The 20,038-nt window shown below is 39.1% G+C and overlaps 1 protein-coding gene across 3 annotated transcripts in view; it reads right to left on the reverse strand.

Moving 5' to 3' along the window:
• Positions 1-13,930, reverse strand: part of EHHADH (enoyl-CoA hydratase and 3-hydroxyacyl CoA dehydrogenase) — a 58,357-nt gene extending 44,427 nt beyond the window's left edge. Inside the window, exons 1-3 of one of the 3 annotated variants that reach the window (XM_081236062.1) lie at positions 13,426-13,929; positions 8,860-8,963; positions 3,947-4,119 (exon numbers count right to left, since the gene is read on the reverse strand). In XM_081236062.1, coding sequence (XP_081092188.1) covers positions 3,947-4,119; positions 8,860-8,963; positions 13,426-13,499 — 351 coding nt within the window. In that variant the 5' untranslated portion in view covers positions 13,500-13,929. Of the gene's footprint in view, positions 1-3,946; positions 4,120-8,859; positions 8,964-13,425 lie in introns of all 3 variants that reach the window. The other 2 variants (XM_081236063.1, XM_081236064.1) reach the window with 2 other exon arrangements.
• Positions 13,931-20,038: the final 6,108 nt, after the last annotated feature.

Below are 20,038 nucleotides of genomic sequence, written 5' to 3' on the forward strand. Positions count from 1 at the left end.
AAGCGAAAGAGCAGCATGGACATATATACACTACCAAACGTAAGGTAGATAGCTAGTGGGAAGCAGCCGCATAGCACAGGGAGATCAGCTCGGTGCTTTGTGACCGCCTGGAGGGGTGGGATAGGGAGGGTGGGAGGGAGACGCAAAAGGGAGGGGATATGGGAACATATGTATATGTATAACTGCTTAAATTTGTTATAAAGCAGAAAAAAAATAAACTTGACTGGTAAAAAAAAAAAGAAAATGTGGTATATCCATAAAAAGAAATATTCAGCCATGGAAAGGAATAAAATACTAATGACATGTTACAACACAGGTGAACCTTGAAAACATAATGCTAAGTGGAAAAAAGAGACACAGAAGACAACATATTGTATGTTTTCATTTACATGAAGTGTCTAGAATAGGCAAATCCATACAGACAGAAAGTAGATTAGTAATTGCTAGGACTGGGGGAGAGGGAAATGATGGGTTACTCCTAAAAGGTGTGAGGTTTCTTTGAGGGTGATGAAATATCCTAAAATCAACTGTGGTAATGATTGCATAACTCTGTGAATATACTAATATATTGCTGGACTGTACACTTTAAATGAGTGAATTATATGGTATATGAATTATATCTCAATGAAGCTATTATAAAAAGAGAAAGAAAGAAAGAAAGAAAGAAAGAAAGAAAGAAAGAAAGAAAGAAAGAAAGAAAGAAAGAAAGAAAGAGAAAGAAAAAGAAAAGAAAGGAAGGAAGGAAGGAAGGAAGAAAGAAAAGAAAGGAAGGAAGGAAGAAAGAAAAAAGAAAGGAAGGAAGGGAGGAAGAAAGGAATGGAGGAAGAAAGTCAGGCAGCAACCTCAGTCCAGATGAGAGGGTGAGCTTGAGACCTTAATCACATGCCTCTCTTGGCCTTAAAAGTGGCCAAAGCTCTGTTAGTCATTTTCCAGGTATAAGGATGGGAGGAGGACGGTACTTAAATACAGACTGCCATTTACCCAAATCGTGATGCCAACAGCTCCAAAATATCTGGAATGTTTGAGCCTCTCTCACATGAGGCTTTCCTGTCAGTTGATCACCATTTTTCCCACCAGTGGTCATCCCTATCCCCTGACTTACTGTTGCTTATAACTTAGATCTGCACTCAGTGTGCAGAAGGTCATGGTATTAGGAACACAGAAAAAGGAACACTTAGGATATGTGTCTTTATTTATAAGTTTTATAAAAAATTTAAAAAACATAGGGAAATGGTTAAATAAATTATGATAAATCTATAAGATGAAAAATTATGCAACCATTTAAAATGATATTTTTAAGGAATATTTCCAATAAGATTGACAGCAAATTTCTCATCAGAAGCCATGGAGAGGGCTTCCCTCGTGGCACAGTGGTTAAGAATCCACCTGTCAATGCAGGGGACACGGGTTCGAGCCCTGGTCCAGGAAGATCCCACATGCCACGGAGCAACAAAGCCCATGTGCCATAACTACTGAGTCTGCACTCTAGAGCCCGCTAGCCACGACTACTGAGCCCACATGCCACAGCTACTGAACCCCATGCACCTAGAGCCCATGCTTTGCAACAAGAGAAGCCACCACAATAAGAAGCCTGTGCACCGCAAGGAAGAGCAGCCCCCACTCACCGCAACTAGAGAAAGCCCGCACGCAGCAACGAAGACCCAACACAGCCAAAAATAAATAAAGTAATTAATTAATTTTAAAAAAAAGAAAAGAAACCAGGGAGACCAGTGCCAGTGGGATGACACATTCAAAGTACTGAAAGAAAAGTACTGTCAACCAAGAATTCTACATCCAGCAAAACTAGTCTTTAAAAATGAAGGCAAATTGGGACTTCCCTGGTGGCACAGTTGTTAAGAATCTGCCTGCCAATGTAGGGGATACAGGTTCGAGCCCTGGTCCGGGAAGATCCCACATGCCGTGGAGCAATTAAGCCCATGCACCACAACTACTGAGCCTGCGCTCTAGAGCCCGTGAGCCACAACTACTGACACCCGCGAGCCTAGAGTCCACGCTCCACAACAAGAGAAGCCACCACAATGAGAAGCCCGCGCACCACAGTGAAGAGTAGCCCCCACTCACCGCAACTAGAGAAAGCCCGCACGCAGCAACGAAGACCCAACACAGCCAAAAATAAATAAATAAATAAAAATTTATTTTTAAAAATATAGGCAAATTAAGACATTTTCAGATAAATAAAAATTGAATTTGTTGCTAGCAGATCTGCCCTACAAGAAATCCTTCAGGATGAAATGAAAAGACACTAGACAGTAACTCAAATCCACATGAAGGAATAAAGAACACTGTTAAAGGGTAACTACACAGGTAAATATAAAAGACAGTATTAATGTAATTTTTTGTTTGCAATTCCTTTTTTTTCTTACCTGATTTAAAAGACCACTACAGGGCCTCCCTGGTGGCGCAGTGGTTGAGAGTCCGCCTGCCGATGCAGGGGATACGGGTTCGTGCCCCGGTCTGGGAGGATCCCATATGCCGCGGAGCGGCTGGGCCCGTGAGCCGTGGCCGCTGGGCCTGCGCGTCCGGAGCCTGTGCTCCGCAACGGGAGAGGCCACAACAGTGAGAGGCCCGCATACCACAAAAAGAAAAAAAAAAAAAAAAAAACATAAAAGACCACTACATTTAGCAATAATTATATATTTATGTTGATGGGCATGCAATGTTTAATGATATAATTCGTGACAGACAGTAACAGCATAAAGGGGGTGTGTAACAGAACTATATGGGAGCAAATTTTTTACATACTATTGAAATTAAGTTGGTATTAATCAGAACTAGCTTGTCAGAAATTAAGATGTTAATCCCCAGGGCAACCACCACTAAGAAAATAACTCAAAAATATACAGTGAAAGAAACAATAAGAGAATTAAAAGGGTACTAGAACTTATCCATTTAATACAAACAAAAGCATTAATGGAGGAACTGAGGAATGAAAAAGTATAAGACGTAGAAAACAAATAGCAAAATGGCAAAAGTCCTTCCTTATCAGTAATTATGTTAAATGTAAATGGTAGAGATTGGTAGAATGGATAAAGAATATTTAATAATAATTTAGATATGGTATTAGTATAAAAATAGAGTACAAGTAAAATACAATAAAATTCCAAATGTAATTAAAAAAAAAGATTGCAAAGAAAAAAAAATGTAAGAAAAAAATTACACAGGAAAAAGACAAGGAAGAAAAAAATGTCAATAGTGGTTATTTCTGAACTGTGAGTTGATGGTGACTTCAGGTTTACATCTTTATACTTTCCTGTATTTTATAGTCTATTACAATGATGAATATTATCTTTATTATTAGAAAAATATATTACTTATAAAAATATTACTATTATAAGACTGGTATCACAAACCTCAATCTATATGTCTAATAACCCAAATTAAATCTATTTCCAGAAATAAATGGATTTACTAGTTGTGCACAGTTTCCAATAGGAGCTTGTCTTCTTAGGTACTAAAAATTATGAGACCACAAAACTGAAATGTTTGAGATAGGAAACAAAAATTTAAATAAGTATGTACACTCAGGGGTGATAGTCAAAATATTAATACCTCATATTGCATGAGCATGGCTCAATGAAATCTGATGTGGGCCATAGTACTAGAGCAAGGTCCTGGGGGTCCTGTACAGGAGTTCCCCTTTAGCTAGTGGGTTATGGAAGGTCCAAAGGCTAGGGTTAGGGGAAGTGATGGGACAGTCACAGGCTCAGGGTAGTAACTCTTTATCAACTAGAATGGACATATTTCAACAAAGAGTAACACTGTACTCGTACATAACAGCTGAACACCAGTGCTAGAAAAACCTAAGAGTTGTGAAACAGTAAGCTAACCATTCGAAATGATCACCTCTGATGCTTATGACTACATTTAGAGCTTGCTCTAAAGAAAAGCTCCCTACATCAAATCCCATATGGATCCCCTCTGTTACCTCTGCATGGGCAATCCTATAGTGACAGCCCAGGGCCAGCTCCAGTCCCCCTCCTAAAGCCACCCTTTGGATAGCTGCCACCACAGGCTTCTTGTTTCTCTGTACTTCATCTACTACACTTCCCAATGTCAAGTCAAAGGTTCTATCAGCACTGAAGCCACGGATATCAGCACCTAAGAACACAAAGACAAGGAAAAAAGAGAGTTGAAGAAGACTTGGGCTTTGCTATAGAACAATAAGTTACCGGATTACACTTAAGGAATCTCAGACCTCTTTGGACCCATGAAACTCTTTATCCTTTGGTTGCAGACACAGTAAAGGAACAAGTAGCCTGGAAAATGTAGAAAGATATGAGAGAAAATGCTCAAATCTTTATCAGAAGTCCTATAATCTAAAATCTGTCTTTCCATATGATAGTAGTAACTCTATTTTTAGAAAAATTTGAAAGCTCAGAAAAGGGAAGCAAAGATTCTAAGATTGAGTCAGCCATTCCCATTTTTTGCATGATACTGCTCACCAACTCTATTCACAGCAATTTAGACCCATATCTTTGTTAAGGGCATCAGTCATTACAATATAAAACCTCAGGGTAAAATGAAGACATATTTGTGAGTTATATGTTAATAAATCAGCTTAGAATTACATTTCTGTGATAGACTTTTTTGTGATCAATAAAAGTAACAACATTTACTGCTTTTCCTAATTATAAAAATAATATTCATTATAGAAGTTTTGAAAAAAACACAAAATTATAAAGGACAAAAATATTACTCCAAATATCACCACACAGAGATAACAATGTAATATTTTGGTGAATTTTTAGTTCTTTCCCAATGCATGTATGTAAATTGCTTTGTGACCTTGAGTAAGTTATTTAACCATTTTGTTTCAATACCTATCTTATGACTGATGTGACAATTAAATGAATGTTTACTATAATATATATTTTTAACAATATTGAGAACACTCTGTAAAGTCATTTTTTATATTTTCCTTTTTTCACATAACATTTTACATAGTAGTGAGCTTTTCCCCTATAGCATTATATGTTCTTTGAAAATATTAAGCCTGGTACAAGTTAAAAAGTTAAATTAATTATTTCATGTTCAGCCTTTCTTTTCTTTTCTTTTTTTTTTTTTTGCTACCTGCTTCTCATCTAGCATCCATCCAGGGATTATGCTTTTTTTCTCACCAATCCATCATATTTCACACTCTACTGTTATTATTTATTTTTATTTTTTTAGATTCCTTTTGGTTCTAGAGAAACAAGGTGAACTTCAGTCTGAATGTCACATCTATTATTCCTGTAACTTTAGGTTAAACTAATTTTTCAAGTAACAGAAGCAATTAACATTTGTTGGATAAATACTATACATCAGGCACTGGGCTAAGTAGTTTCATATATTGTCTCATTTAATTTTCTTAACACCTAAGTTAAATAGTCTATTAACAATTTCCATTTTACAGGTTTAAGTTTAAGGCTTTGAGATGTTAAGTGACTAGTTCAGACATATGATTCTGTAACTGGTTGAATAAGGATTTGAGCTCAGGCAGTTTGCCTATACAGCTCACATTCTTAAATGTTATACTACATTCTTCTACTTGCAGCAAAAGGTTAGTATGATCATCCCAATTTTATAGAAACCAAGGCACAGACAAGAGTGTAGTGATTTCACTTTTTAACTGTTTATCTCTGGCACATAGAAATGCAATTAATTTTTGGATACTGATTTTACATCCAGCAAAATTCCTAAATTCTATTATTAATTCTAATAATTTTCTGATAGATTTATTTTTGACAAACACTCATTTCTTTGAATAATAATGGTTCTGTTTCTTCCTTCCCAATCCTTATACCTTTTATTTCTTTTTCTAGGCTGGCCAGGGCCTAGAATATAATGTCAAATACAAGTGGTGATAGCAGCCAGCCTTGTCTTATTTCTTTCTGAAAAGGAAACCATTCAATTTACCATTTTGTTTGATGTTTCCTGTAGGTTTTTAAAAATAGATACATTTTGCCTGATGAAGACATTTTCTTTCTATATTTAGTTTACTAAGAATTTTAATCTTTAATGCATGCTAAACATTACCAAGTGTTTGTTTTCTGAATCTCTTGAAATAATCACATGATTTTCCTCCTTTAATCTTTTAACAGGATGAATTACATTGATTTCTCATGTTTAAAGAATCTGGTATTTCTGGGATGAAAGTGATATATCATGCTTTTTATATATCGTTAGATTCAGTTTTATTATATACTGTTTCAGAGTTTTATATCTAGGTTTACAAATAAAATTGGCCTTTAATTTTGCTTTTTCATACTGTCCGTGACAGGTTTTGTTATCAAGGTTATGCTAGCCTCACAAAATGAGTTGGGAAGTGCACTGGATAGAACGGTGTCCACCCAGAACCTGTGAATGTGATCTTATTTGGAAATAGGGTCTTTGCAGATATAATCAGGTAAAGAAGAGGTCATACTGGATCAGTGTGGGTCTATATAAGATCAGGGAAATTTGGACACAGAGGAGAAAGCCACAGGAAGACAGAGGCAGAGATAGGGATAATGCAGCAACAAGCCAAGGAATGCCAAGGATTGCCAGCAACCACAGAAGCTAGAAGAGGCAAGGAAGGATTCTTCCCTAGAGGCTTTGGAGAAAGAATGGCCTTGCAGATATCTTGATTTTGAACTTTTAGCCTCTGGAACTCTGAGAGAATAAACTTCTATTGTCTTAAGCCACCCAGTTTGTGCTCACTTGTTATGGCAGCCCCAGGAAACTAATATAGAAAGTGTTCCCTCTTATTTTTATTCTCCGAAATGTTTGTGTAAAATTAGAATAATATTTTCCTTGACTTTTCAGTTAGAGGTTACCAATGAAGTCATCTGGGACTTGAATTTACTTTGTGAGATTTTTGATTACTGACTCAATTCCTTTAATGGTTTTCTGTTTCTTCTTGAGTCAATTTTGTAAGCTCTGTTTTTCTACTTGTTCATATTATCTTTTTTAATGGCTAGAGCATCTCCAGTGATATCCCTTTTGTCATTCTTTATATGTATTGTTTGTATTGTCTCTTTTTTTCTTGATAAGCCTCTCCGAAGCTTTATCAATTTTATTAGTATTTTCAAAGAACTTTTGATATTATTGTTCTCTTAATTCACATTCGTATTCTATATTAGTAATTTCTCCTCTATCATTTCCTTCCTTCTACTTCATTTGGATATATTTTACTGTTTGTCAGTTCCTTAATATAAATGCTTACCACAATATGTTTCAGTGTTTTTTCTTTTCTGATATATACCTTTAAGGCCATACATTTCCTGCTAAGCTTTGCTTTAACTCTATCCCTCAAGTTTTATATATTGTTTTTATTATCATTCAGTTAAAAATATTTTCTAATTACATTATGATTTCTGCTTTGACTCAAAGGTTATTAAGAAATGAATTTATTTTCCAAACACATGAGAATCTCTAGTTATATTTTTGTTATTGATTTCTAGCTTGATTGCACTGTTGTCAGAGAACACATTCTAAATGAAATTTATTGAGATAAGCTTTCACAGTCCAGTAGCTGATCAACTTTTGTAAATGTTGCAGATTGGAGAAGAATACATATTTTCCGATTGTTGGGCACATTGTTCTATCTAAGTCCATTAAGTCAAGTCTGACAATCCCTAATGCTTTTCCAGAACAATTATTTTTGATGCCTCTCAACTCTAACTACATTCTCTCCTACCTCTTTTTTTACAAAGAAATATCAGTTCTGATTTTTCATAATTCTGATCCCTCACTCCATGCCTCAAAGTCACCATCTCGGGCTCCCAACCTTAAGTTTTCAAACAGTTGAGTAAGCTATTTAATAGCTGGTTAATGTTCGGCCCATTATTTAATTTCTCTTAGGCTTAGCCTTCTCAGCTGTAAATGGAAACTGTAGGATTTACTGAGGATTAAAATATAAAGTATGTAAAAATATTACTTTTTCATTGTTAATAAGTAAATAAGCTACACGGCACTGGCACATAGCAGGTAAGCTAAACGGTAATTATTATAATGATTAATGTGTTTATATTTATTCATTGTTATGATTTCAACATCTATTTCTTCTCAGGTTACCGCTGACATACATTAAATTCCTCTGGCAAAAAAAAAAAAAAGAAGAAGAAGAAGAAGAAGAAGAAAAATGAAAAAAATTCCTCTGGCTATAGTAAGAATACATGGGCCTTCATATCCATGTGACTTTTGTCAAAGGGTATAATTTGGGAAAAGAAGAAAAAGTGCCACAAATACCAGTGAATAAATCACCATTTCAGATGCTTTTGCCGTATTTTGTCACTATTTTGTATCTTCACAGGATAACCCAATAAAGAGTGCATGGTCATTGAGATGGGTGACTATCAGAAGAAAAATGAACTCCATTGCAGGACTCTGTGTAAAATAAAAAATAACATTTATCGAACATGTTCTGCATGCATGCACTGCTCTAGGGGATTTCAGATGTGTTATCTCATTTACTCTCACAAAAACTTGTTAAGATATAAATATTATGGTATCTATTTTATAAATAGAGAAATTGAGGTTCAGGAGATTTAAGGGACTTGCCCAAGCTCACATAAGATGGTGACATATGCAGAGCAGATATGTACCAGCAGGTATATACTAGCAGCTATAATAGCCATCAAGCCTGGAACTAAATGTCCTCCAAAGGCCCAATCCAATATAAAAGAGAGTAAGGTCAGCATCTTCTCTGGGTCTCTCTTATGACTCTTGTCTCTTTCTCCACAATGTTTCTCATTCCCGTTCAACTCCCATATTCATTACCCACACTATAGTATTACCCGCAGGGACAGATAATGCAGCATTGCTCTCAGTCTGTGGCAGGATTTCAGAGAGAGTGGGAGAGGGTTAGACACTGGTTACCTGCAGAGAAGATGCCATCTGCTCCACAAATCACAATGGCTTTTACTGTATGGTCTGTTAGAGCTTTCTGCAGACCCTCTTTTATTCCACGGAGAACAGTCGCACTAAAAGGGGAAAAAATTACATGAAGCATGAGTCAGAATCAAATTTCTACCATCTCAGAGTTTTTTTTCCTTTCCTAACAATGAAAAATTAAACATATACACGATGTATAAAAATCCTAGATACTTATCATTAAACTTTCACTAATTTAACAAATAATATATGTATCTACTGTAAATTAAGCACTGAGCTGATTAAATACATAAACTTTAGAAAAAAAAGTGTTTTCCTACATTTTGCTGTAACTTTGACCATTAGAATCAGCACTATCAATTTAAAAATATTATATACATATCCTATGTACAGTGAGGGTTTACAACATCCTAGGGAGAACAAACTGTACACAACACAATATCACACTAAGATGAGTGCTGTAATAAAGGTACAAAGAAAGTGACGTGGAACTTCTGAGAGGAAAGAAAGTCTTTTTAAAAAAAATAAATTATTTATTTATTTATTTATTTATTTTTGGCTGTGTTGGATCTTCGTTGCTGAGCGTGGGCTTTCTCTAGTTGTGGTGAGCGGGGGTTACTCTTTGTTGTGGTGCACGGGGTTGTCATTGCGGTGGCTTCTCCTGTTGTGGAGCACAGGCTCTAGGCACTTGGGCTTCAGTAGTTGTGGTGCATGGGCTCAGTGTTTGTGGCTCACAGGCTCTAGAGAGCAGGCTCAGTAGTTGTGGCGTATGGGCTTAGTTGCTCCGCAGCATGTGGGATCTTCCCGGACCAGGGATTGAACCCATGTCCCCTGAATTGGCAGGCGGATTCTTAACCACTGCGTCACCAGGGAAGTCCTACAAAAGTCTTTTCAATTTTTCCTATTGGCATAATATAAGAAAACTGAAATTGTCTAAAAATAACAGTCTAAGCGATGTGGCAGGGGCTGCAAGTTACCCCCAAATATCCCTCCATCCCAACATTCTTCCAAGTATTAAACATCTGGTTTTTAGCTGGATACATGGCTGCCCAAAATAAAGACTACATTTCCCAGCAGTAACGTCAGCCCAAGGCATTAATTTCTGGCCAATGGGATGGAAACGGATTTGGTACATGCAACTTTTGGGAATAGTCCTCAAAGGATTGGGTATGCTTTTTGCTTTTTCTTTCCTCCCTACTCTTGGCAGGAATGCAGATATGATGGCTAGATTTGGAGCAGCCATTATGGATCAAGAGGTGGAAGCTGTTTATTGAGGATGGCAGAGCAAAAGATAGACAGAATTGGGATCGCTGATGATTGTGGAGCAGCCATACCAGCCATTCCAGGACACTGCTCTGAGAGACATCAACTTTTTCTTATTTAATCCATCATGATTTTGAGTTTTCTGTCACTAGCAGCCAAGCCTACTCCTAACTAATTTAGGCGGTAAAGGCAAGGTCTGGGAAAGAAAGGGCATGTAGTAGACTTTGCCAAATTTCAGTAGATGAGGGAGTCATCCACAGAGGAGATAGTTAAAGCCAAGACTGAATGAGTCTGCCAAAGAAAAAGAAGAGAGAGCTGAGGGTAGATCTAGATGATCTAAGAGGTGGGAGAGGCTCAGCAGAGTGATTCAGTACCAAGAGAGCCCAAAGTCACAGAGACCAAGAGAGGAGAATTTGCCATGAAGCAGAGGATCAACAAGTGCCAAGGGATGATAAAGGAGGAGAACTGGGAAGAGTAGTGAGGAATTGCTTAAAGGAAAAATGATAGAACCAGAGTTCAATCAGTTTTGCCTTAGAATTCTGAGTATTTGGGGAACATTTTATACAGAGTGAAAAAAATCTTAAAACAAACAACAACAAATGCCCATAAAGCCAGATTGTTCAGACCAGCAACTATGAGTTAAAACCTCAGGGAATAAAGGAGATACTTGCCCTTGTTTATGGCAATTCCCTTTTACCTAGTTACTTTCCACCATTTAACCCAGATGAAATCAAACAAAACCTCTTGCCTTCAACTAGTTAATTAGAAACCAAATCTGCTAATGGAAAACTGATTCTGAACCATCCATACTACTGGGAAGTCCAAAAGGCACATGTTTCCTTCTGGGTAAATGATGGCTGGAAAATGAGCCCAATCTGTGCCACTGAGGAGACAAGGCTGGCTTTTCCCATTTCAACCAACCCCTACTCTTTTATTTCTTATGTTCTTGCTAATTTTGCAAAAATCAAACACAGGAAAAAAAGAAAAATGAAAATGGCTGTAGTAGATATAGCTTTACTAGATTCTAGTTGAAAAGGACAATTTCGTAGCAATGTCAAGGTCACAGGGGTTAAGAAATTATTTTCTCCCCTTAATACTGTCAGGCATGGAGAAATGGAGTCTAAAGGTAACATTTCATGAGTGATGACCAAAGATCTTTAGCTTCTGTCACTATAGGAAGCCTTTCTTGTGACAATTTTTTAAAGCCAGGGGGGTCAGTGAATCAAGCCGTGGCTTGTGACCAGCATTCTTCAAACAAAGAAATAGAAAAGATAATATATCAAACAAAACAAATAAGTTTTATTTCACAAAACTTGGTTTTCAGTTATGTATTTGTATGTGTGTGTGTCTTAGGTTGCTATGTAAAACATGGATTCCTGTGTGGATTATAATTTTAAAAAGTGTGAAAGCCATTGTTCTGGGAGATGGGCCTAGTAATCAGACATGTCCTACACTTGTAAAGAGAGTTGGCAATCACCTGAATAGAAGGAAACCTGGCTGGCTAAAGGACGCAAGAAAGATTTGAACTATTTGTTTGGGCCCAAAAATATTCAAATAAGAATCTCTCACTTAGCTAGGAAGAAATAATTTCCCACATAAAATTAGAAATAGGAAGGGAGAAAGGAAGGAAGGGAAGAAGAAAAGTGTAAAGCAAAAAAAAAAAAAAAATTGGGAACCTGTTAAACTTGATGAATGTGCTGGCACACACACCTCTACCTAAATATAAGTTCAGAAGAAGGTGGATGGGTAAGGGCAAGAAAGCATTTATTCCCAAGTGGAGAAAATCTTGATGCAGCTGCAATGAATCCTGAGCAGTGGGGCCGGCTGGTAGGGGCTTGTAACGGGCCTTCTGACTAATAGTAATAATGATAGCTAACATCTGCTAAGTGCCAGTTTATAATCTCTAACAAATTTAAACCTCACAACAACTTAATGAGGTAGATACTAACATTTCTCCTGCAAGGGGGGCTAGGGGGCAGGTTAAATAACAGAAACATTTTAAGTAGCTACGGTAAAATATTCCTAGTTATAGGTAATAGACTGTGGAACCTTTTTCCCCAAGTTCTAGATGGGCACAGTTTCCCATTATGAGCAGAGGTTATTAATTCTAATAGGAATACAGTCAAGTTCAAAACTGATATGTAATCATATTACTCATGTTTTTCTTCGTCAAAGCCAAAATAATAAGTATTTTGCTTTTTTCTGAGAGTGGCAAGTAAGTGGACATTATCATCCTTGAATGATTTTATTTCTGATTTTTTATATTTTTAAATGCAAAATTTTATGTTAAAATAATTAGTGCTGATAAAATCAAATCTGATGATAATAGGACAAAAATTCAGTTAAAATTAGTATGTCTTCTCATTATAGTCTCTTTTTGCTCCAGCATCATGTGATAAGGATTTTGACCAAAAGTCTTTCTCTTTTTGCTTTATATGTTCTCTGTAAATTATAATTTCTTCTAATCCTATTCTCTGTGGATGGGTGGCTCTTTCCTAGGCTGATGTGTCACTATACTTTTTTCAGAGATATAAAAGAACCAAACCTATATAACGTCATTAACTTTCAAAAGAGCAGCGTTAATCTCACTTTTAAAAGTAATGCTTTTACAAGTTTAACAAGGAAGGTACTCCACAGTAGTTTTTCAGAAAATGCTATTTAATAGGCTTATTCTGACATGGGCTTAACCCGACATGGATCTTCCACAGAAGCACTAAGACCTTGAGATTTAGGACAGACCAAGAGATATACTTTTGCATATCTGGGCCAGGACACAATTCTCTTTTACTCACTGTGTTGGCATTAAAGGGGATCTATATTTTTAGCAGTGTGAAGCCACTTTATTGTTGGATTCCTAAAACTTTTAGTCACACATTATAAGGGTGGCCTGGACTCGAGGTTGGGAAGTGAAGGATCAAGGTCCAGCCAGCATTGCACCTTTGGAATAGAAAGACCTTTGGAATAGAAAGTACGCCTGAGAAGTCAAAGTTGCAAGCAAACAGAAGACTCCAGCGCGAAGGGAGCACGAACAGACCCGATCCGTCCCAGCTCCCCCGCTTCGTAGCCATCTGTCTGCCTCTCAGCCTCGGTTTCCTTACCAGTGAGTGAGTTCTCTGCAAACAGGAACTGAGCTAACCAATGTAAAAGGTCCTGGCATATGCCCAGGTTTAATTCGTGTCAGTGTCTCTCTCCGTTTAAACCAGCAGGGGAGAGTCAAAGCCTCCACTGCAGGCAGGCGGCTAAGACCCTGCTCGCTGTCCCCGGGCTGAAGGCGGCCGAGCCCGTTACCTGAGCGCGTTGACAGGTGGGTTTCGTAGGCGGATCAGCGCCAGGCAGTTCTGCAGCCGCGTAAACTCAGCCATGTTTCCTCAGTCGCCGAGGTCGCCTCAGCTCATGGCCATAGGGCGATATCACTTTCACTGGGCGCTGGGCCGGCCCCGCGAGGAGGGGCGCCCGCTGGGCCAATGTGAGCTCGGCACCGCCTCCCACCCCCTGGGCCGCTCCCGGGCACCGATGCCCATCATCCATCCCAGACCTCCTCCTTCCCCGGACCACAGCCCCGCACTCTGCAGATCCTTGTCGTGTCTCTTCCTCTTTGTTGGCTCTTGTCCTGCTCCCAGCACAAAGTAGATCAGGGAGGACGATGGAAAATGAGTGGAATTGCCAGCAAGTCGAGATTTGCAAACCGTTGGCCCAGAGGGGCTGGCTTCTCTGGACAAGTTCTAGGTTCCCTAAGTTGGTGGAGCTGTGTCCTCATCACAGTTTTCATCTTCACGATCCTTCTTAACAGGGACAGATATCTGGGATCCTGACAATTATGTGATATGACACACACCTGGAACACATAAAATACACAAATCATGCATTTCACCTAAATGGGTATGGTACTAATATCAAATATTTACAGAACCGTCATAAAGTGACCTAGTGAAACCTTCAACTTTCCTGTCTGCCCAATCCTTCCATTTCTTTCTTCTTCTGCCATTCCTAAAGACCGTGATTTCTAATACTTCAACCACCAATTGAGCACCTATTATGTGCTAGGCTGTAGGCAGGAGACTAAAGATAAATAAAGCCTCGTTCAGGCTGGGACAAAGTTTTTAAAGATGCAGTTGGCCTCAGGCGGTCTCCACAGTCCATCAGGGGGCCAGAAGGCAGTCTGGAAGTTTCAGAGGAAAAAACAATGGAGCAGTTTTATTCACTAATGTTTCACCAATTTTAGCAAAGATTAAGGATTATTTTCATAGATTTTCTTTTACCTGTGGAAAATAAAACCAGGTTCCTACTCCTAGGGAAGTACCCATTGCCTTGAAGCCCTGAAAACAAGTAGCAGTCAGAACCCATCCAATCCGTCAAGGACAACCTATCAGGGACAGCCCCTCATTTTGGGGGGGGGGGGGCTGCGTTGGGTCTTTCTTGCTGTGCGTGGGCTTTCTCTAGTTGCGGCGAGAGGGGGCTACTCTTTGTTGCGGTGCGCAGATTTCTCACTGCGGTGGCTTCTCTTGTTGCGGAGCGCAGACTCTAGGCACTTGGGCTTCAGTAGTTGTGGCATGCGGGCTCAGTAGTTGTGGTTCGCAGGCTCTAGAGTGCAGGCTCAGTAGTTGTGGTTCGCGGGCTTTAGAGTGCAGGCTCAGTAGTAGAGTGCACGGGCTTAGTTGCTCTGCAGCATGTGGGATCTTCCCAGACCAGGGATCGAACCCGTGTCCCCTGAATTGGCAGGCGGATTCTTAACCACTGAGCCACCAGGGAAGTCCCAGCCTCTCACTTTTGATAGCCAGCCAATCATAACAGACCAGGGCACACGCCTCTGAGTGCCAACATTCAACATCAACCAGCCTCTTACAAGTGGCATCAATCTCTACTGCCTCTAAAATTCGCCAATCCCTGGATTCAACCTTGCCCAAAAACTATATGTAAGATCAACAGTCTGCTCTGCTTGGAGAGACTATGCATGACCAGCACAGCTTTCCCTTACTGTAGGAAGCAATAGATTCAGTACTGTCTTTTCAGATGTTGGCCTCTAGGGGAACAATTCTGCCGTCCATCCTAACAACTTTGAGTACCTCCACAAAGGCCATGTAGGCAAGGCTTAACAGTTCTGAAATTGCTCCTGGAGGAAGTGGAGATCAGCATGGTGTGGAGCCGTTTTGAGGCACTTTTCTCATCTACATCTTGGAGTCAGCCACAGGTCATTTCTCATCTATCTCCCTAGTTTCATTTGAACACAGAACTTTCTGCCTTGCACCTCCCTCCCCTTAGGTACAGCTGCAAATTTCTGTGTAAGTCTATAAAACTGCTTGGCAGTAGTTTATTATTTTTTTACTCTATTTTTTTTTTTTTTTTTAGTGAAACAAGTAAACGGTTTATTGGGAGGAAAAAAGTACATGTGAATAGGGCCTCCCTGGTGGCGCAGTGGTTGGGAGTCCGCCTGCCGTTGCAGGGGATACGGGTTCGTGCCCGGGTCCGGGAGGATCCCATATGCCGCGGAGCAGCTGGGCCCGTGAGCCATGGCCGCTGAGCCTGCGCATCCGGAGCCTGTGCTCCGCAACGGGAGAGGCCACAACAGTGAGAGGCCCACGTACCGCAAAAAAAAAAAAAAAAAAAAAAAAAAAAAGAAAGAAAAAAAAAAAAAAGTACATGTGAATAGACACACACGGGTGGGCTCAGAGAGAGAGTCGCGCCTTTGTGGTAGTTTAAATCACTTATATGGGGCCTTTCTTCTGGGTTTCCTCTGGCCAATCATCTTGCTTTGCCTGACTCTGAGTCTGTATTTGGTATAACTCAGTGTCCTCCCCTGTGTGCGTGCGCACCTCTTAGCCAAGATGGATTCTAGCGCAGAAGCCTATGGGAAGGTTGACGCCACGTATTATGGGGTGGTGCCCCCTCCCTTTTTGGCCCCCAAGGAGTCTTTGTACGCATGGGTAGTCGGGAAGGTCTCCTTGACCTCGAGAATGAGAAATATCTGGTTTCTTTATCTTTTATCTGGGCAGGACTCAGCTCCTCCCTGCCTTGCTTGGCAGTAGTTTAGAGTTGGCTCCTCAGCAAGGCAGGGATCAGGGTGGGCAAAATTGAAGAGGGCACTCACTCTCAGTTTTATGCAATTGCTGACCCTGCCCTGCTCCTCAACAACAGCGATCCCCACAGTTCCTGTAATCTGTCATCCAGCCCCTCCTATTTGGTGTCATACTGTGGGACTAGGGCTGCAGGTAGCAGATACCGTGCTGATCTTTCTTTTGCTGTCTATGTAAATAATAAACTGTCTAAATCTATTTGGACTCCTTACGGGCCCAATCTATGGCAGTGTAGCAAGCTAATATAGCAGGTGCCACCATGATGTTGTTTACAGACCACTTGACCCCTTGACAGTCTCGTGATCATTGTGATGAACTATTACATTCTTAAATTGTCTTCTCATTAGTTCCAACAAGTGCTACTTAACAGGATGCCATTCCTCCTGACTAACGCACTTCCATATCATTTGCATGTTACTGCTTTTGCTTATTAAATATGTCATTTTCATTGCTGTCATGGTGTTGCAATTCACAAATACATCAGTTGATCAGGACTTTCCTGGTGACACAGTGGTTAAGAATCTGCCTGCCAGTGTAGGGGACACAGGTTTGATCCCTGGTCTGGGAAGATCCCACATGCTACGGAGCAATTAAGCCTGTGTGCCACAACTACTGAGCCTGTGCTCTAGAGCCTGCGAGCCACAACTACTGAGCCTGTGTGCCACAACTACTGAAGCCTACACGCCTAGAGCCTGTGCTCTGCAACAAGAGAAGCCAACAAAATGAGAAGACTGTGCAATGCAACGAAGAGTAGCCCCCACTCGCTGCAACTAGAGAAAGCCCATGCACAGAAATGAAGACCCAATGCAGCCAAAAACAAGAAAAAAAGGAAAAGGAAAAGAAATATATTCAATGGCCATCATTAAAAAGTCTACAAATAACAAATACTGGAGAGGGTGTGGAGAAAAGGGAACGCTCCTACACTGTTGGTGGGAATGCAAGTTGGTGCAGCCACTATGGAGAACAGTATGGAGGTTCCTAAAAAAAACTAAAAATAGAGTTGCCATATGATCCAACAATCCCAGTCCTGGGCATATATCCAGACAAAACTATAATTCGAAAATATAGATATACCCCTATGTTCATAGCAGCACTATTTACGATAGTCAAGACATGGAAACAACCTAAATGTCCACAGACAGATAAATGGATAAAGAAGATGTGGTATACATATATAGTGGAATATTACTCAGCCATAAAAAAGAATGAAATAATGCTATTTGTGGCTACATGCATGGACCTAGAGATTATTATACTAAATGAAGTAAGTCAGAAAGATAAAGACAAATACCTTATGATATCACTTACATATGGAATCTAAAATATGACACAAATGAACTTATTTATGAAACAGAAACAAACTCACAGACAGAGAACAGACTTGTGGTTGCCAAGGGGGGCGGGGGAGGGTTGGATTGGGAGTTTGGGACCAGCAGATGCAAACTGTTATATAAAAAAAATGGGTAAACAACAAGGTCCTATTGTATAGCACAGGGAACTATATTCAATATCCGGTAATAAACCATAATAGAAATAATTTTTACAAAGAAGTATATTCAATATCTTGTAATAACCTATAATGGAAAAGAATCTGAAGAAAATATGTATATATATATATATAATACAATGAATTACTTTGCTGTACACCTGAAACTAACATAATATTGTAAATCAACTATACTTCAATTAAAATAGTAGTTCATTACAGCTTAAAAGAAAAATGTAAGAATGTAAATATAAAACTTTTATGTACTAGAACGTGTAAATATATACTCATGGTAAAACAGAGCTAGCTATCTAAACTTGGCTTTCCCTGCATTGGTGATCTTTTAGCTCTGGAATCAAGGTATGGTGTTGCAACACTTCATTTGATAGTGACATGAAGCCATCAGAGCAGACTGCTTTGGTAAACCAATCAGGTCTTTCTGGAACGAATGCAAAATATTGCTTTCCAGCTGGAGTGATAAAATCTCTCACATGTTCTCTTTAATGTCCTTTCCCCTCTCACTGTGGGATACAAATGGACACAAGCCTCCCGGGGAGGATAAAGCCACAGAAGCCGGACTTCTCAAATGATTCTGTAAAGGAGAGCTGGCCCACTCACTGGAACCAACATGGACTGTTACTGGCTAAAGAAAGAAATATGGGTCTGTTTGTTAAAGAATTTTAACCTATTGTAACTAATATAGTGAAGAAAGGGGCAGTGAGTACACACTCCCACAGTGAAGTTGGCTGACACTTGAGGACAAAAGCTGCTCATATTAGTGTCTGAAATGAGAGATGGGATAAAAATAATTTCTTCACTATACCAAAACCATCAGTAATGATAATTTTTATAAATTCAAGTGGCTTGCTCAAGTTCTGAGCCTTGGAGATACACCCCACACACACACGCACACACATATTCAGTATCTTAATAAGATAAGCCATCAGGATTTCTAAAGAAGACCCAGCTATGGCAAAAATGACTCTGTCACATGTTAATCTTTTTCACCAGCTGAAACGTCAGAGATCAACGATGTACTACTAAGCATATTTAAAGATCACGCCCATGTGCTGCAACAAAATTTGAGTTGAATGCAGCCAAAAATTAAACTGAGAATTCATTCACTGCTATCTCCCCATGTTTCAGCCTCTCAGCTTTCCAGTGGGCTCTGCTTATCACTTTAGGTTTGCAAATAGTTTTTCATTAAATGCCATCTGTCAACTTCTGAACTGAAAATCATGTACGAGAAATGTCCCTTCTCAACAGGATAGCACCTTTTATGACACTCCTGGCATTCTCTGGCATCTAATTTCATTTCATGTTGAAAGTGCAGTTAGGCTGTAGTTCACCTTTATGTTTTCTCAGATCTTTCTCCGGATTTCCCACCGTATCATTTTACCGAAGAGACCATTTCATCTGCTAATAAGAATTCTTTTCAGATTTTTCTGACAAACTGGCACCATTTAGAAAAAGGCTACATATATATAAATTTGAGAGATGCTCTAGCTTATTTAGTCTAATATTCTCTCAAATATAGGAATGCCTCAACAACATTCCTAGCACAAGATTACCCACCTCTCTTGAATGGTCTCAATGATGGGGAGCTCAGTACTTGCATGGTAGACATTTTTGTTTGCTAAAAATTTACACTGTTCCTTAGGACTTTCCACTCCCTGATTCTACTTTTATTCTCAAAAGTAATTACTCCATGATTCTACTTTCGCTATACACTGTCTTCCTTTAATTAGAACAGCCTCTCATCAAATACTTAAATAGGCTAACAAGTCTGTCCCAGCCTGCTCTTCTTAGGCTTTTCCTCAGGTACCACCATTTCTCATAAGAGAAGCAATCTCTAGTTTCTCACTATGTGGGTTGTTCTGGACACTCTTCATGTTTGTCAATGGCAATGATTCCCTGTATTCTGCACCTGTCATCAATCAGGTGATATTCATGTTCCCTTAACTCACGTTTGTTCTTTTTTCTGATCCATAAAAACTCTTTTTCCTGTTAAATTTCAAGTGATGTGTGCTCTTTTCTTTAAAGGATAAGTAACTTTTTATTGAGATAGAACTCACATACAACACAACTCACCCTTTGAAAGTGTACGATACAATGATTTTTAGTATATTCACAAAATTGTACATCATCATCACTCTCAAATTCCAGAACATTTTAAGACCACAAAAAGAAACCCTGTATCCATTAAGTAGCCACTTACCATTCCCCTTTCTCCTTATCCCCAGCAAACACAGATCTACTCTAATAGAGACACTAATCTGTCTCTATGGGTTTACATATTCTGGACATTTCATATAAATGGACTCACACAATATGTGGCCTTTTG

This window comes from Mesoplodon bidens (assembly GCF_964165515.1).
Source record: "Mesoplodon bidens genome assembly, chromosome: 5".
In the NCBI taxonomy this organism is placed as follows: Eukaryota; Metazoa; Chordata; class Mammalia; order Artiodactyla; family Ziphiidae; genus Mesoplodon; species Mesoplodon bidens.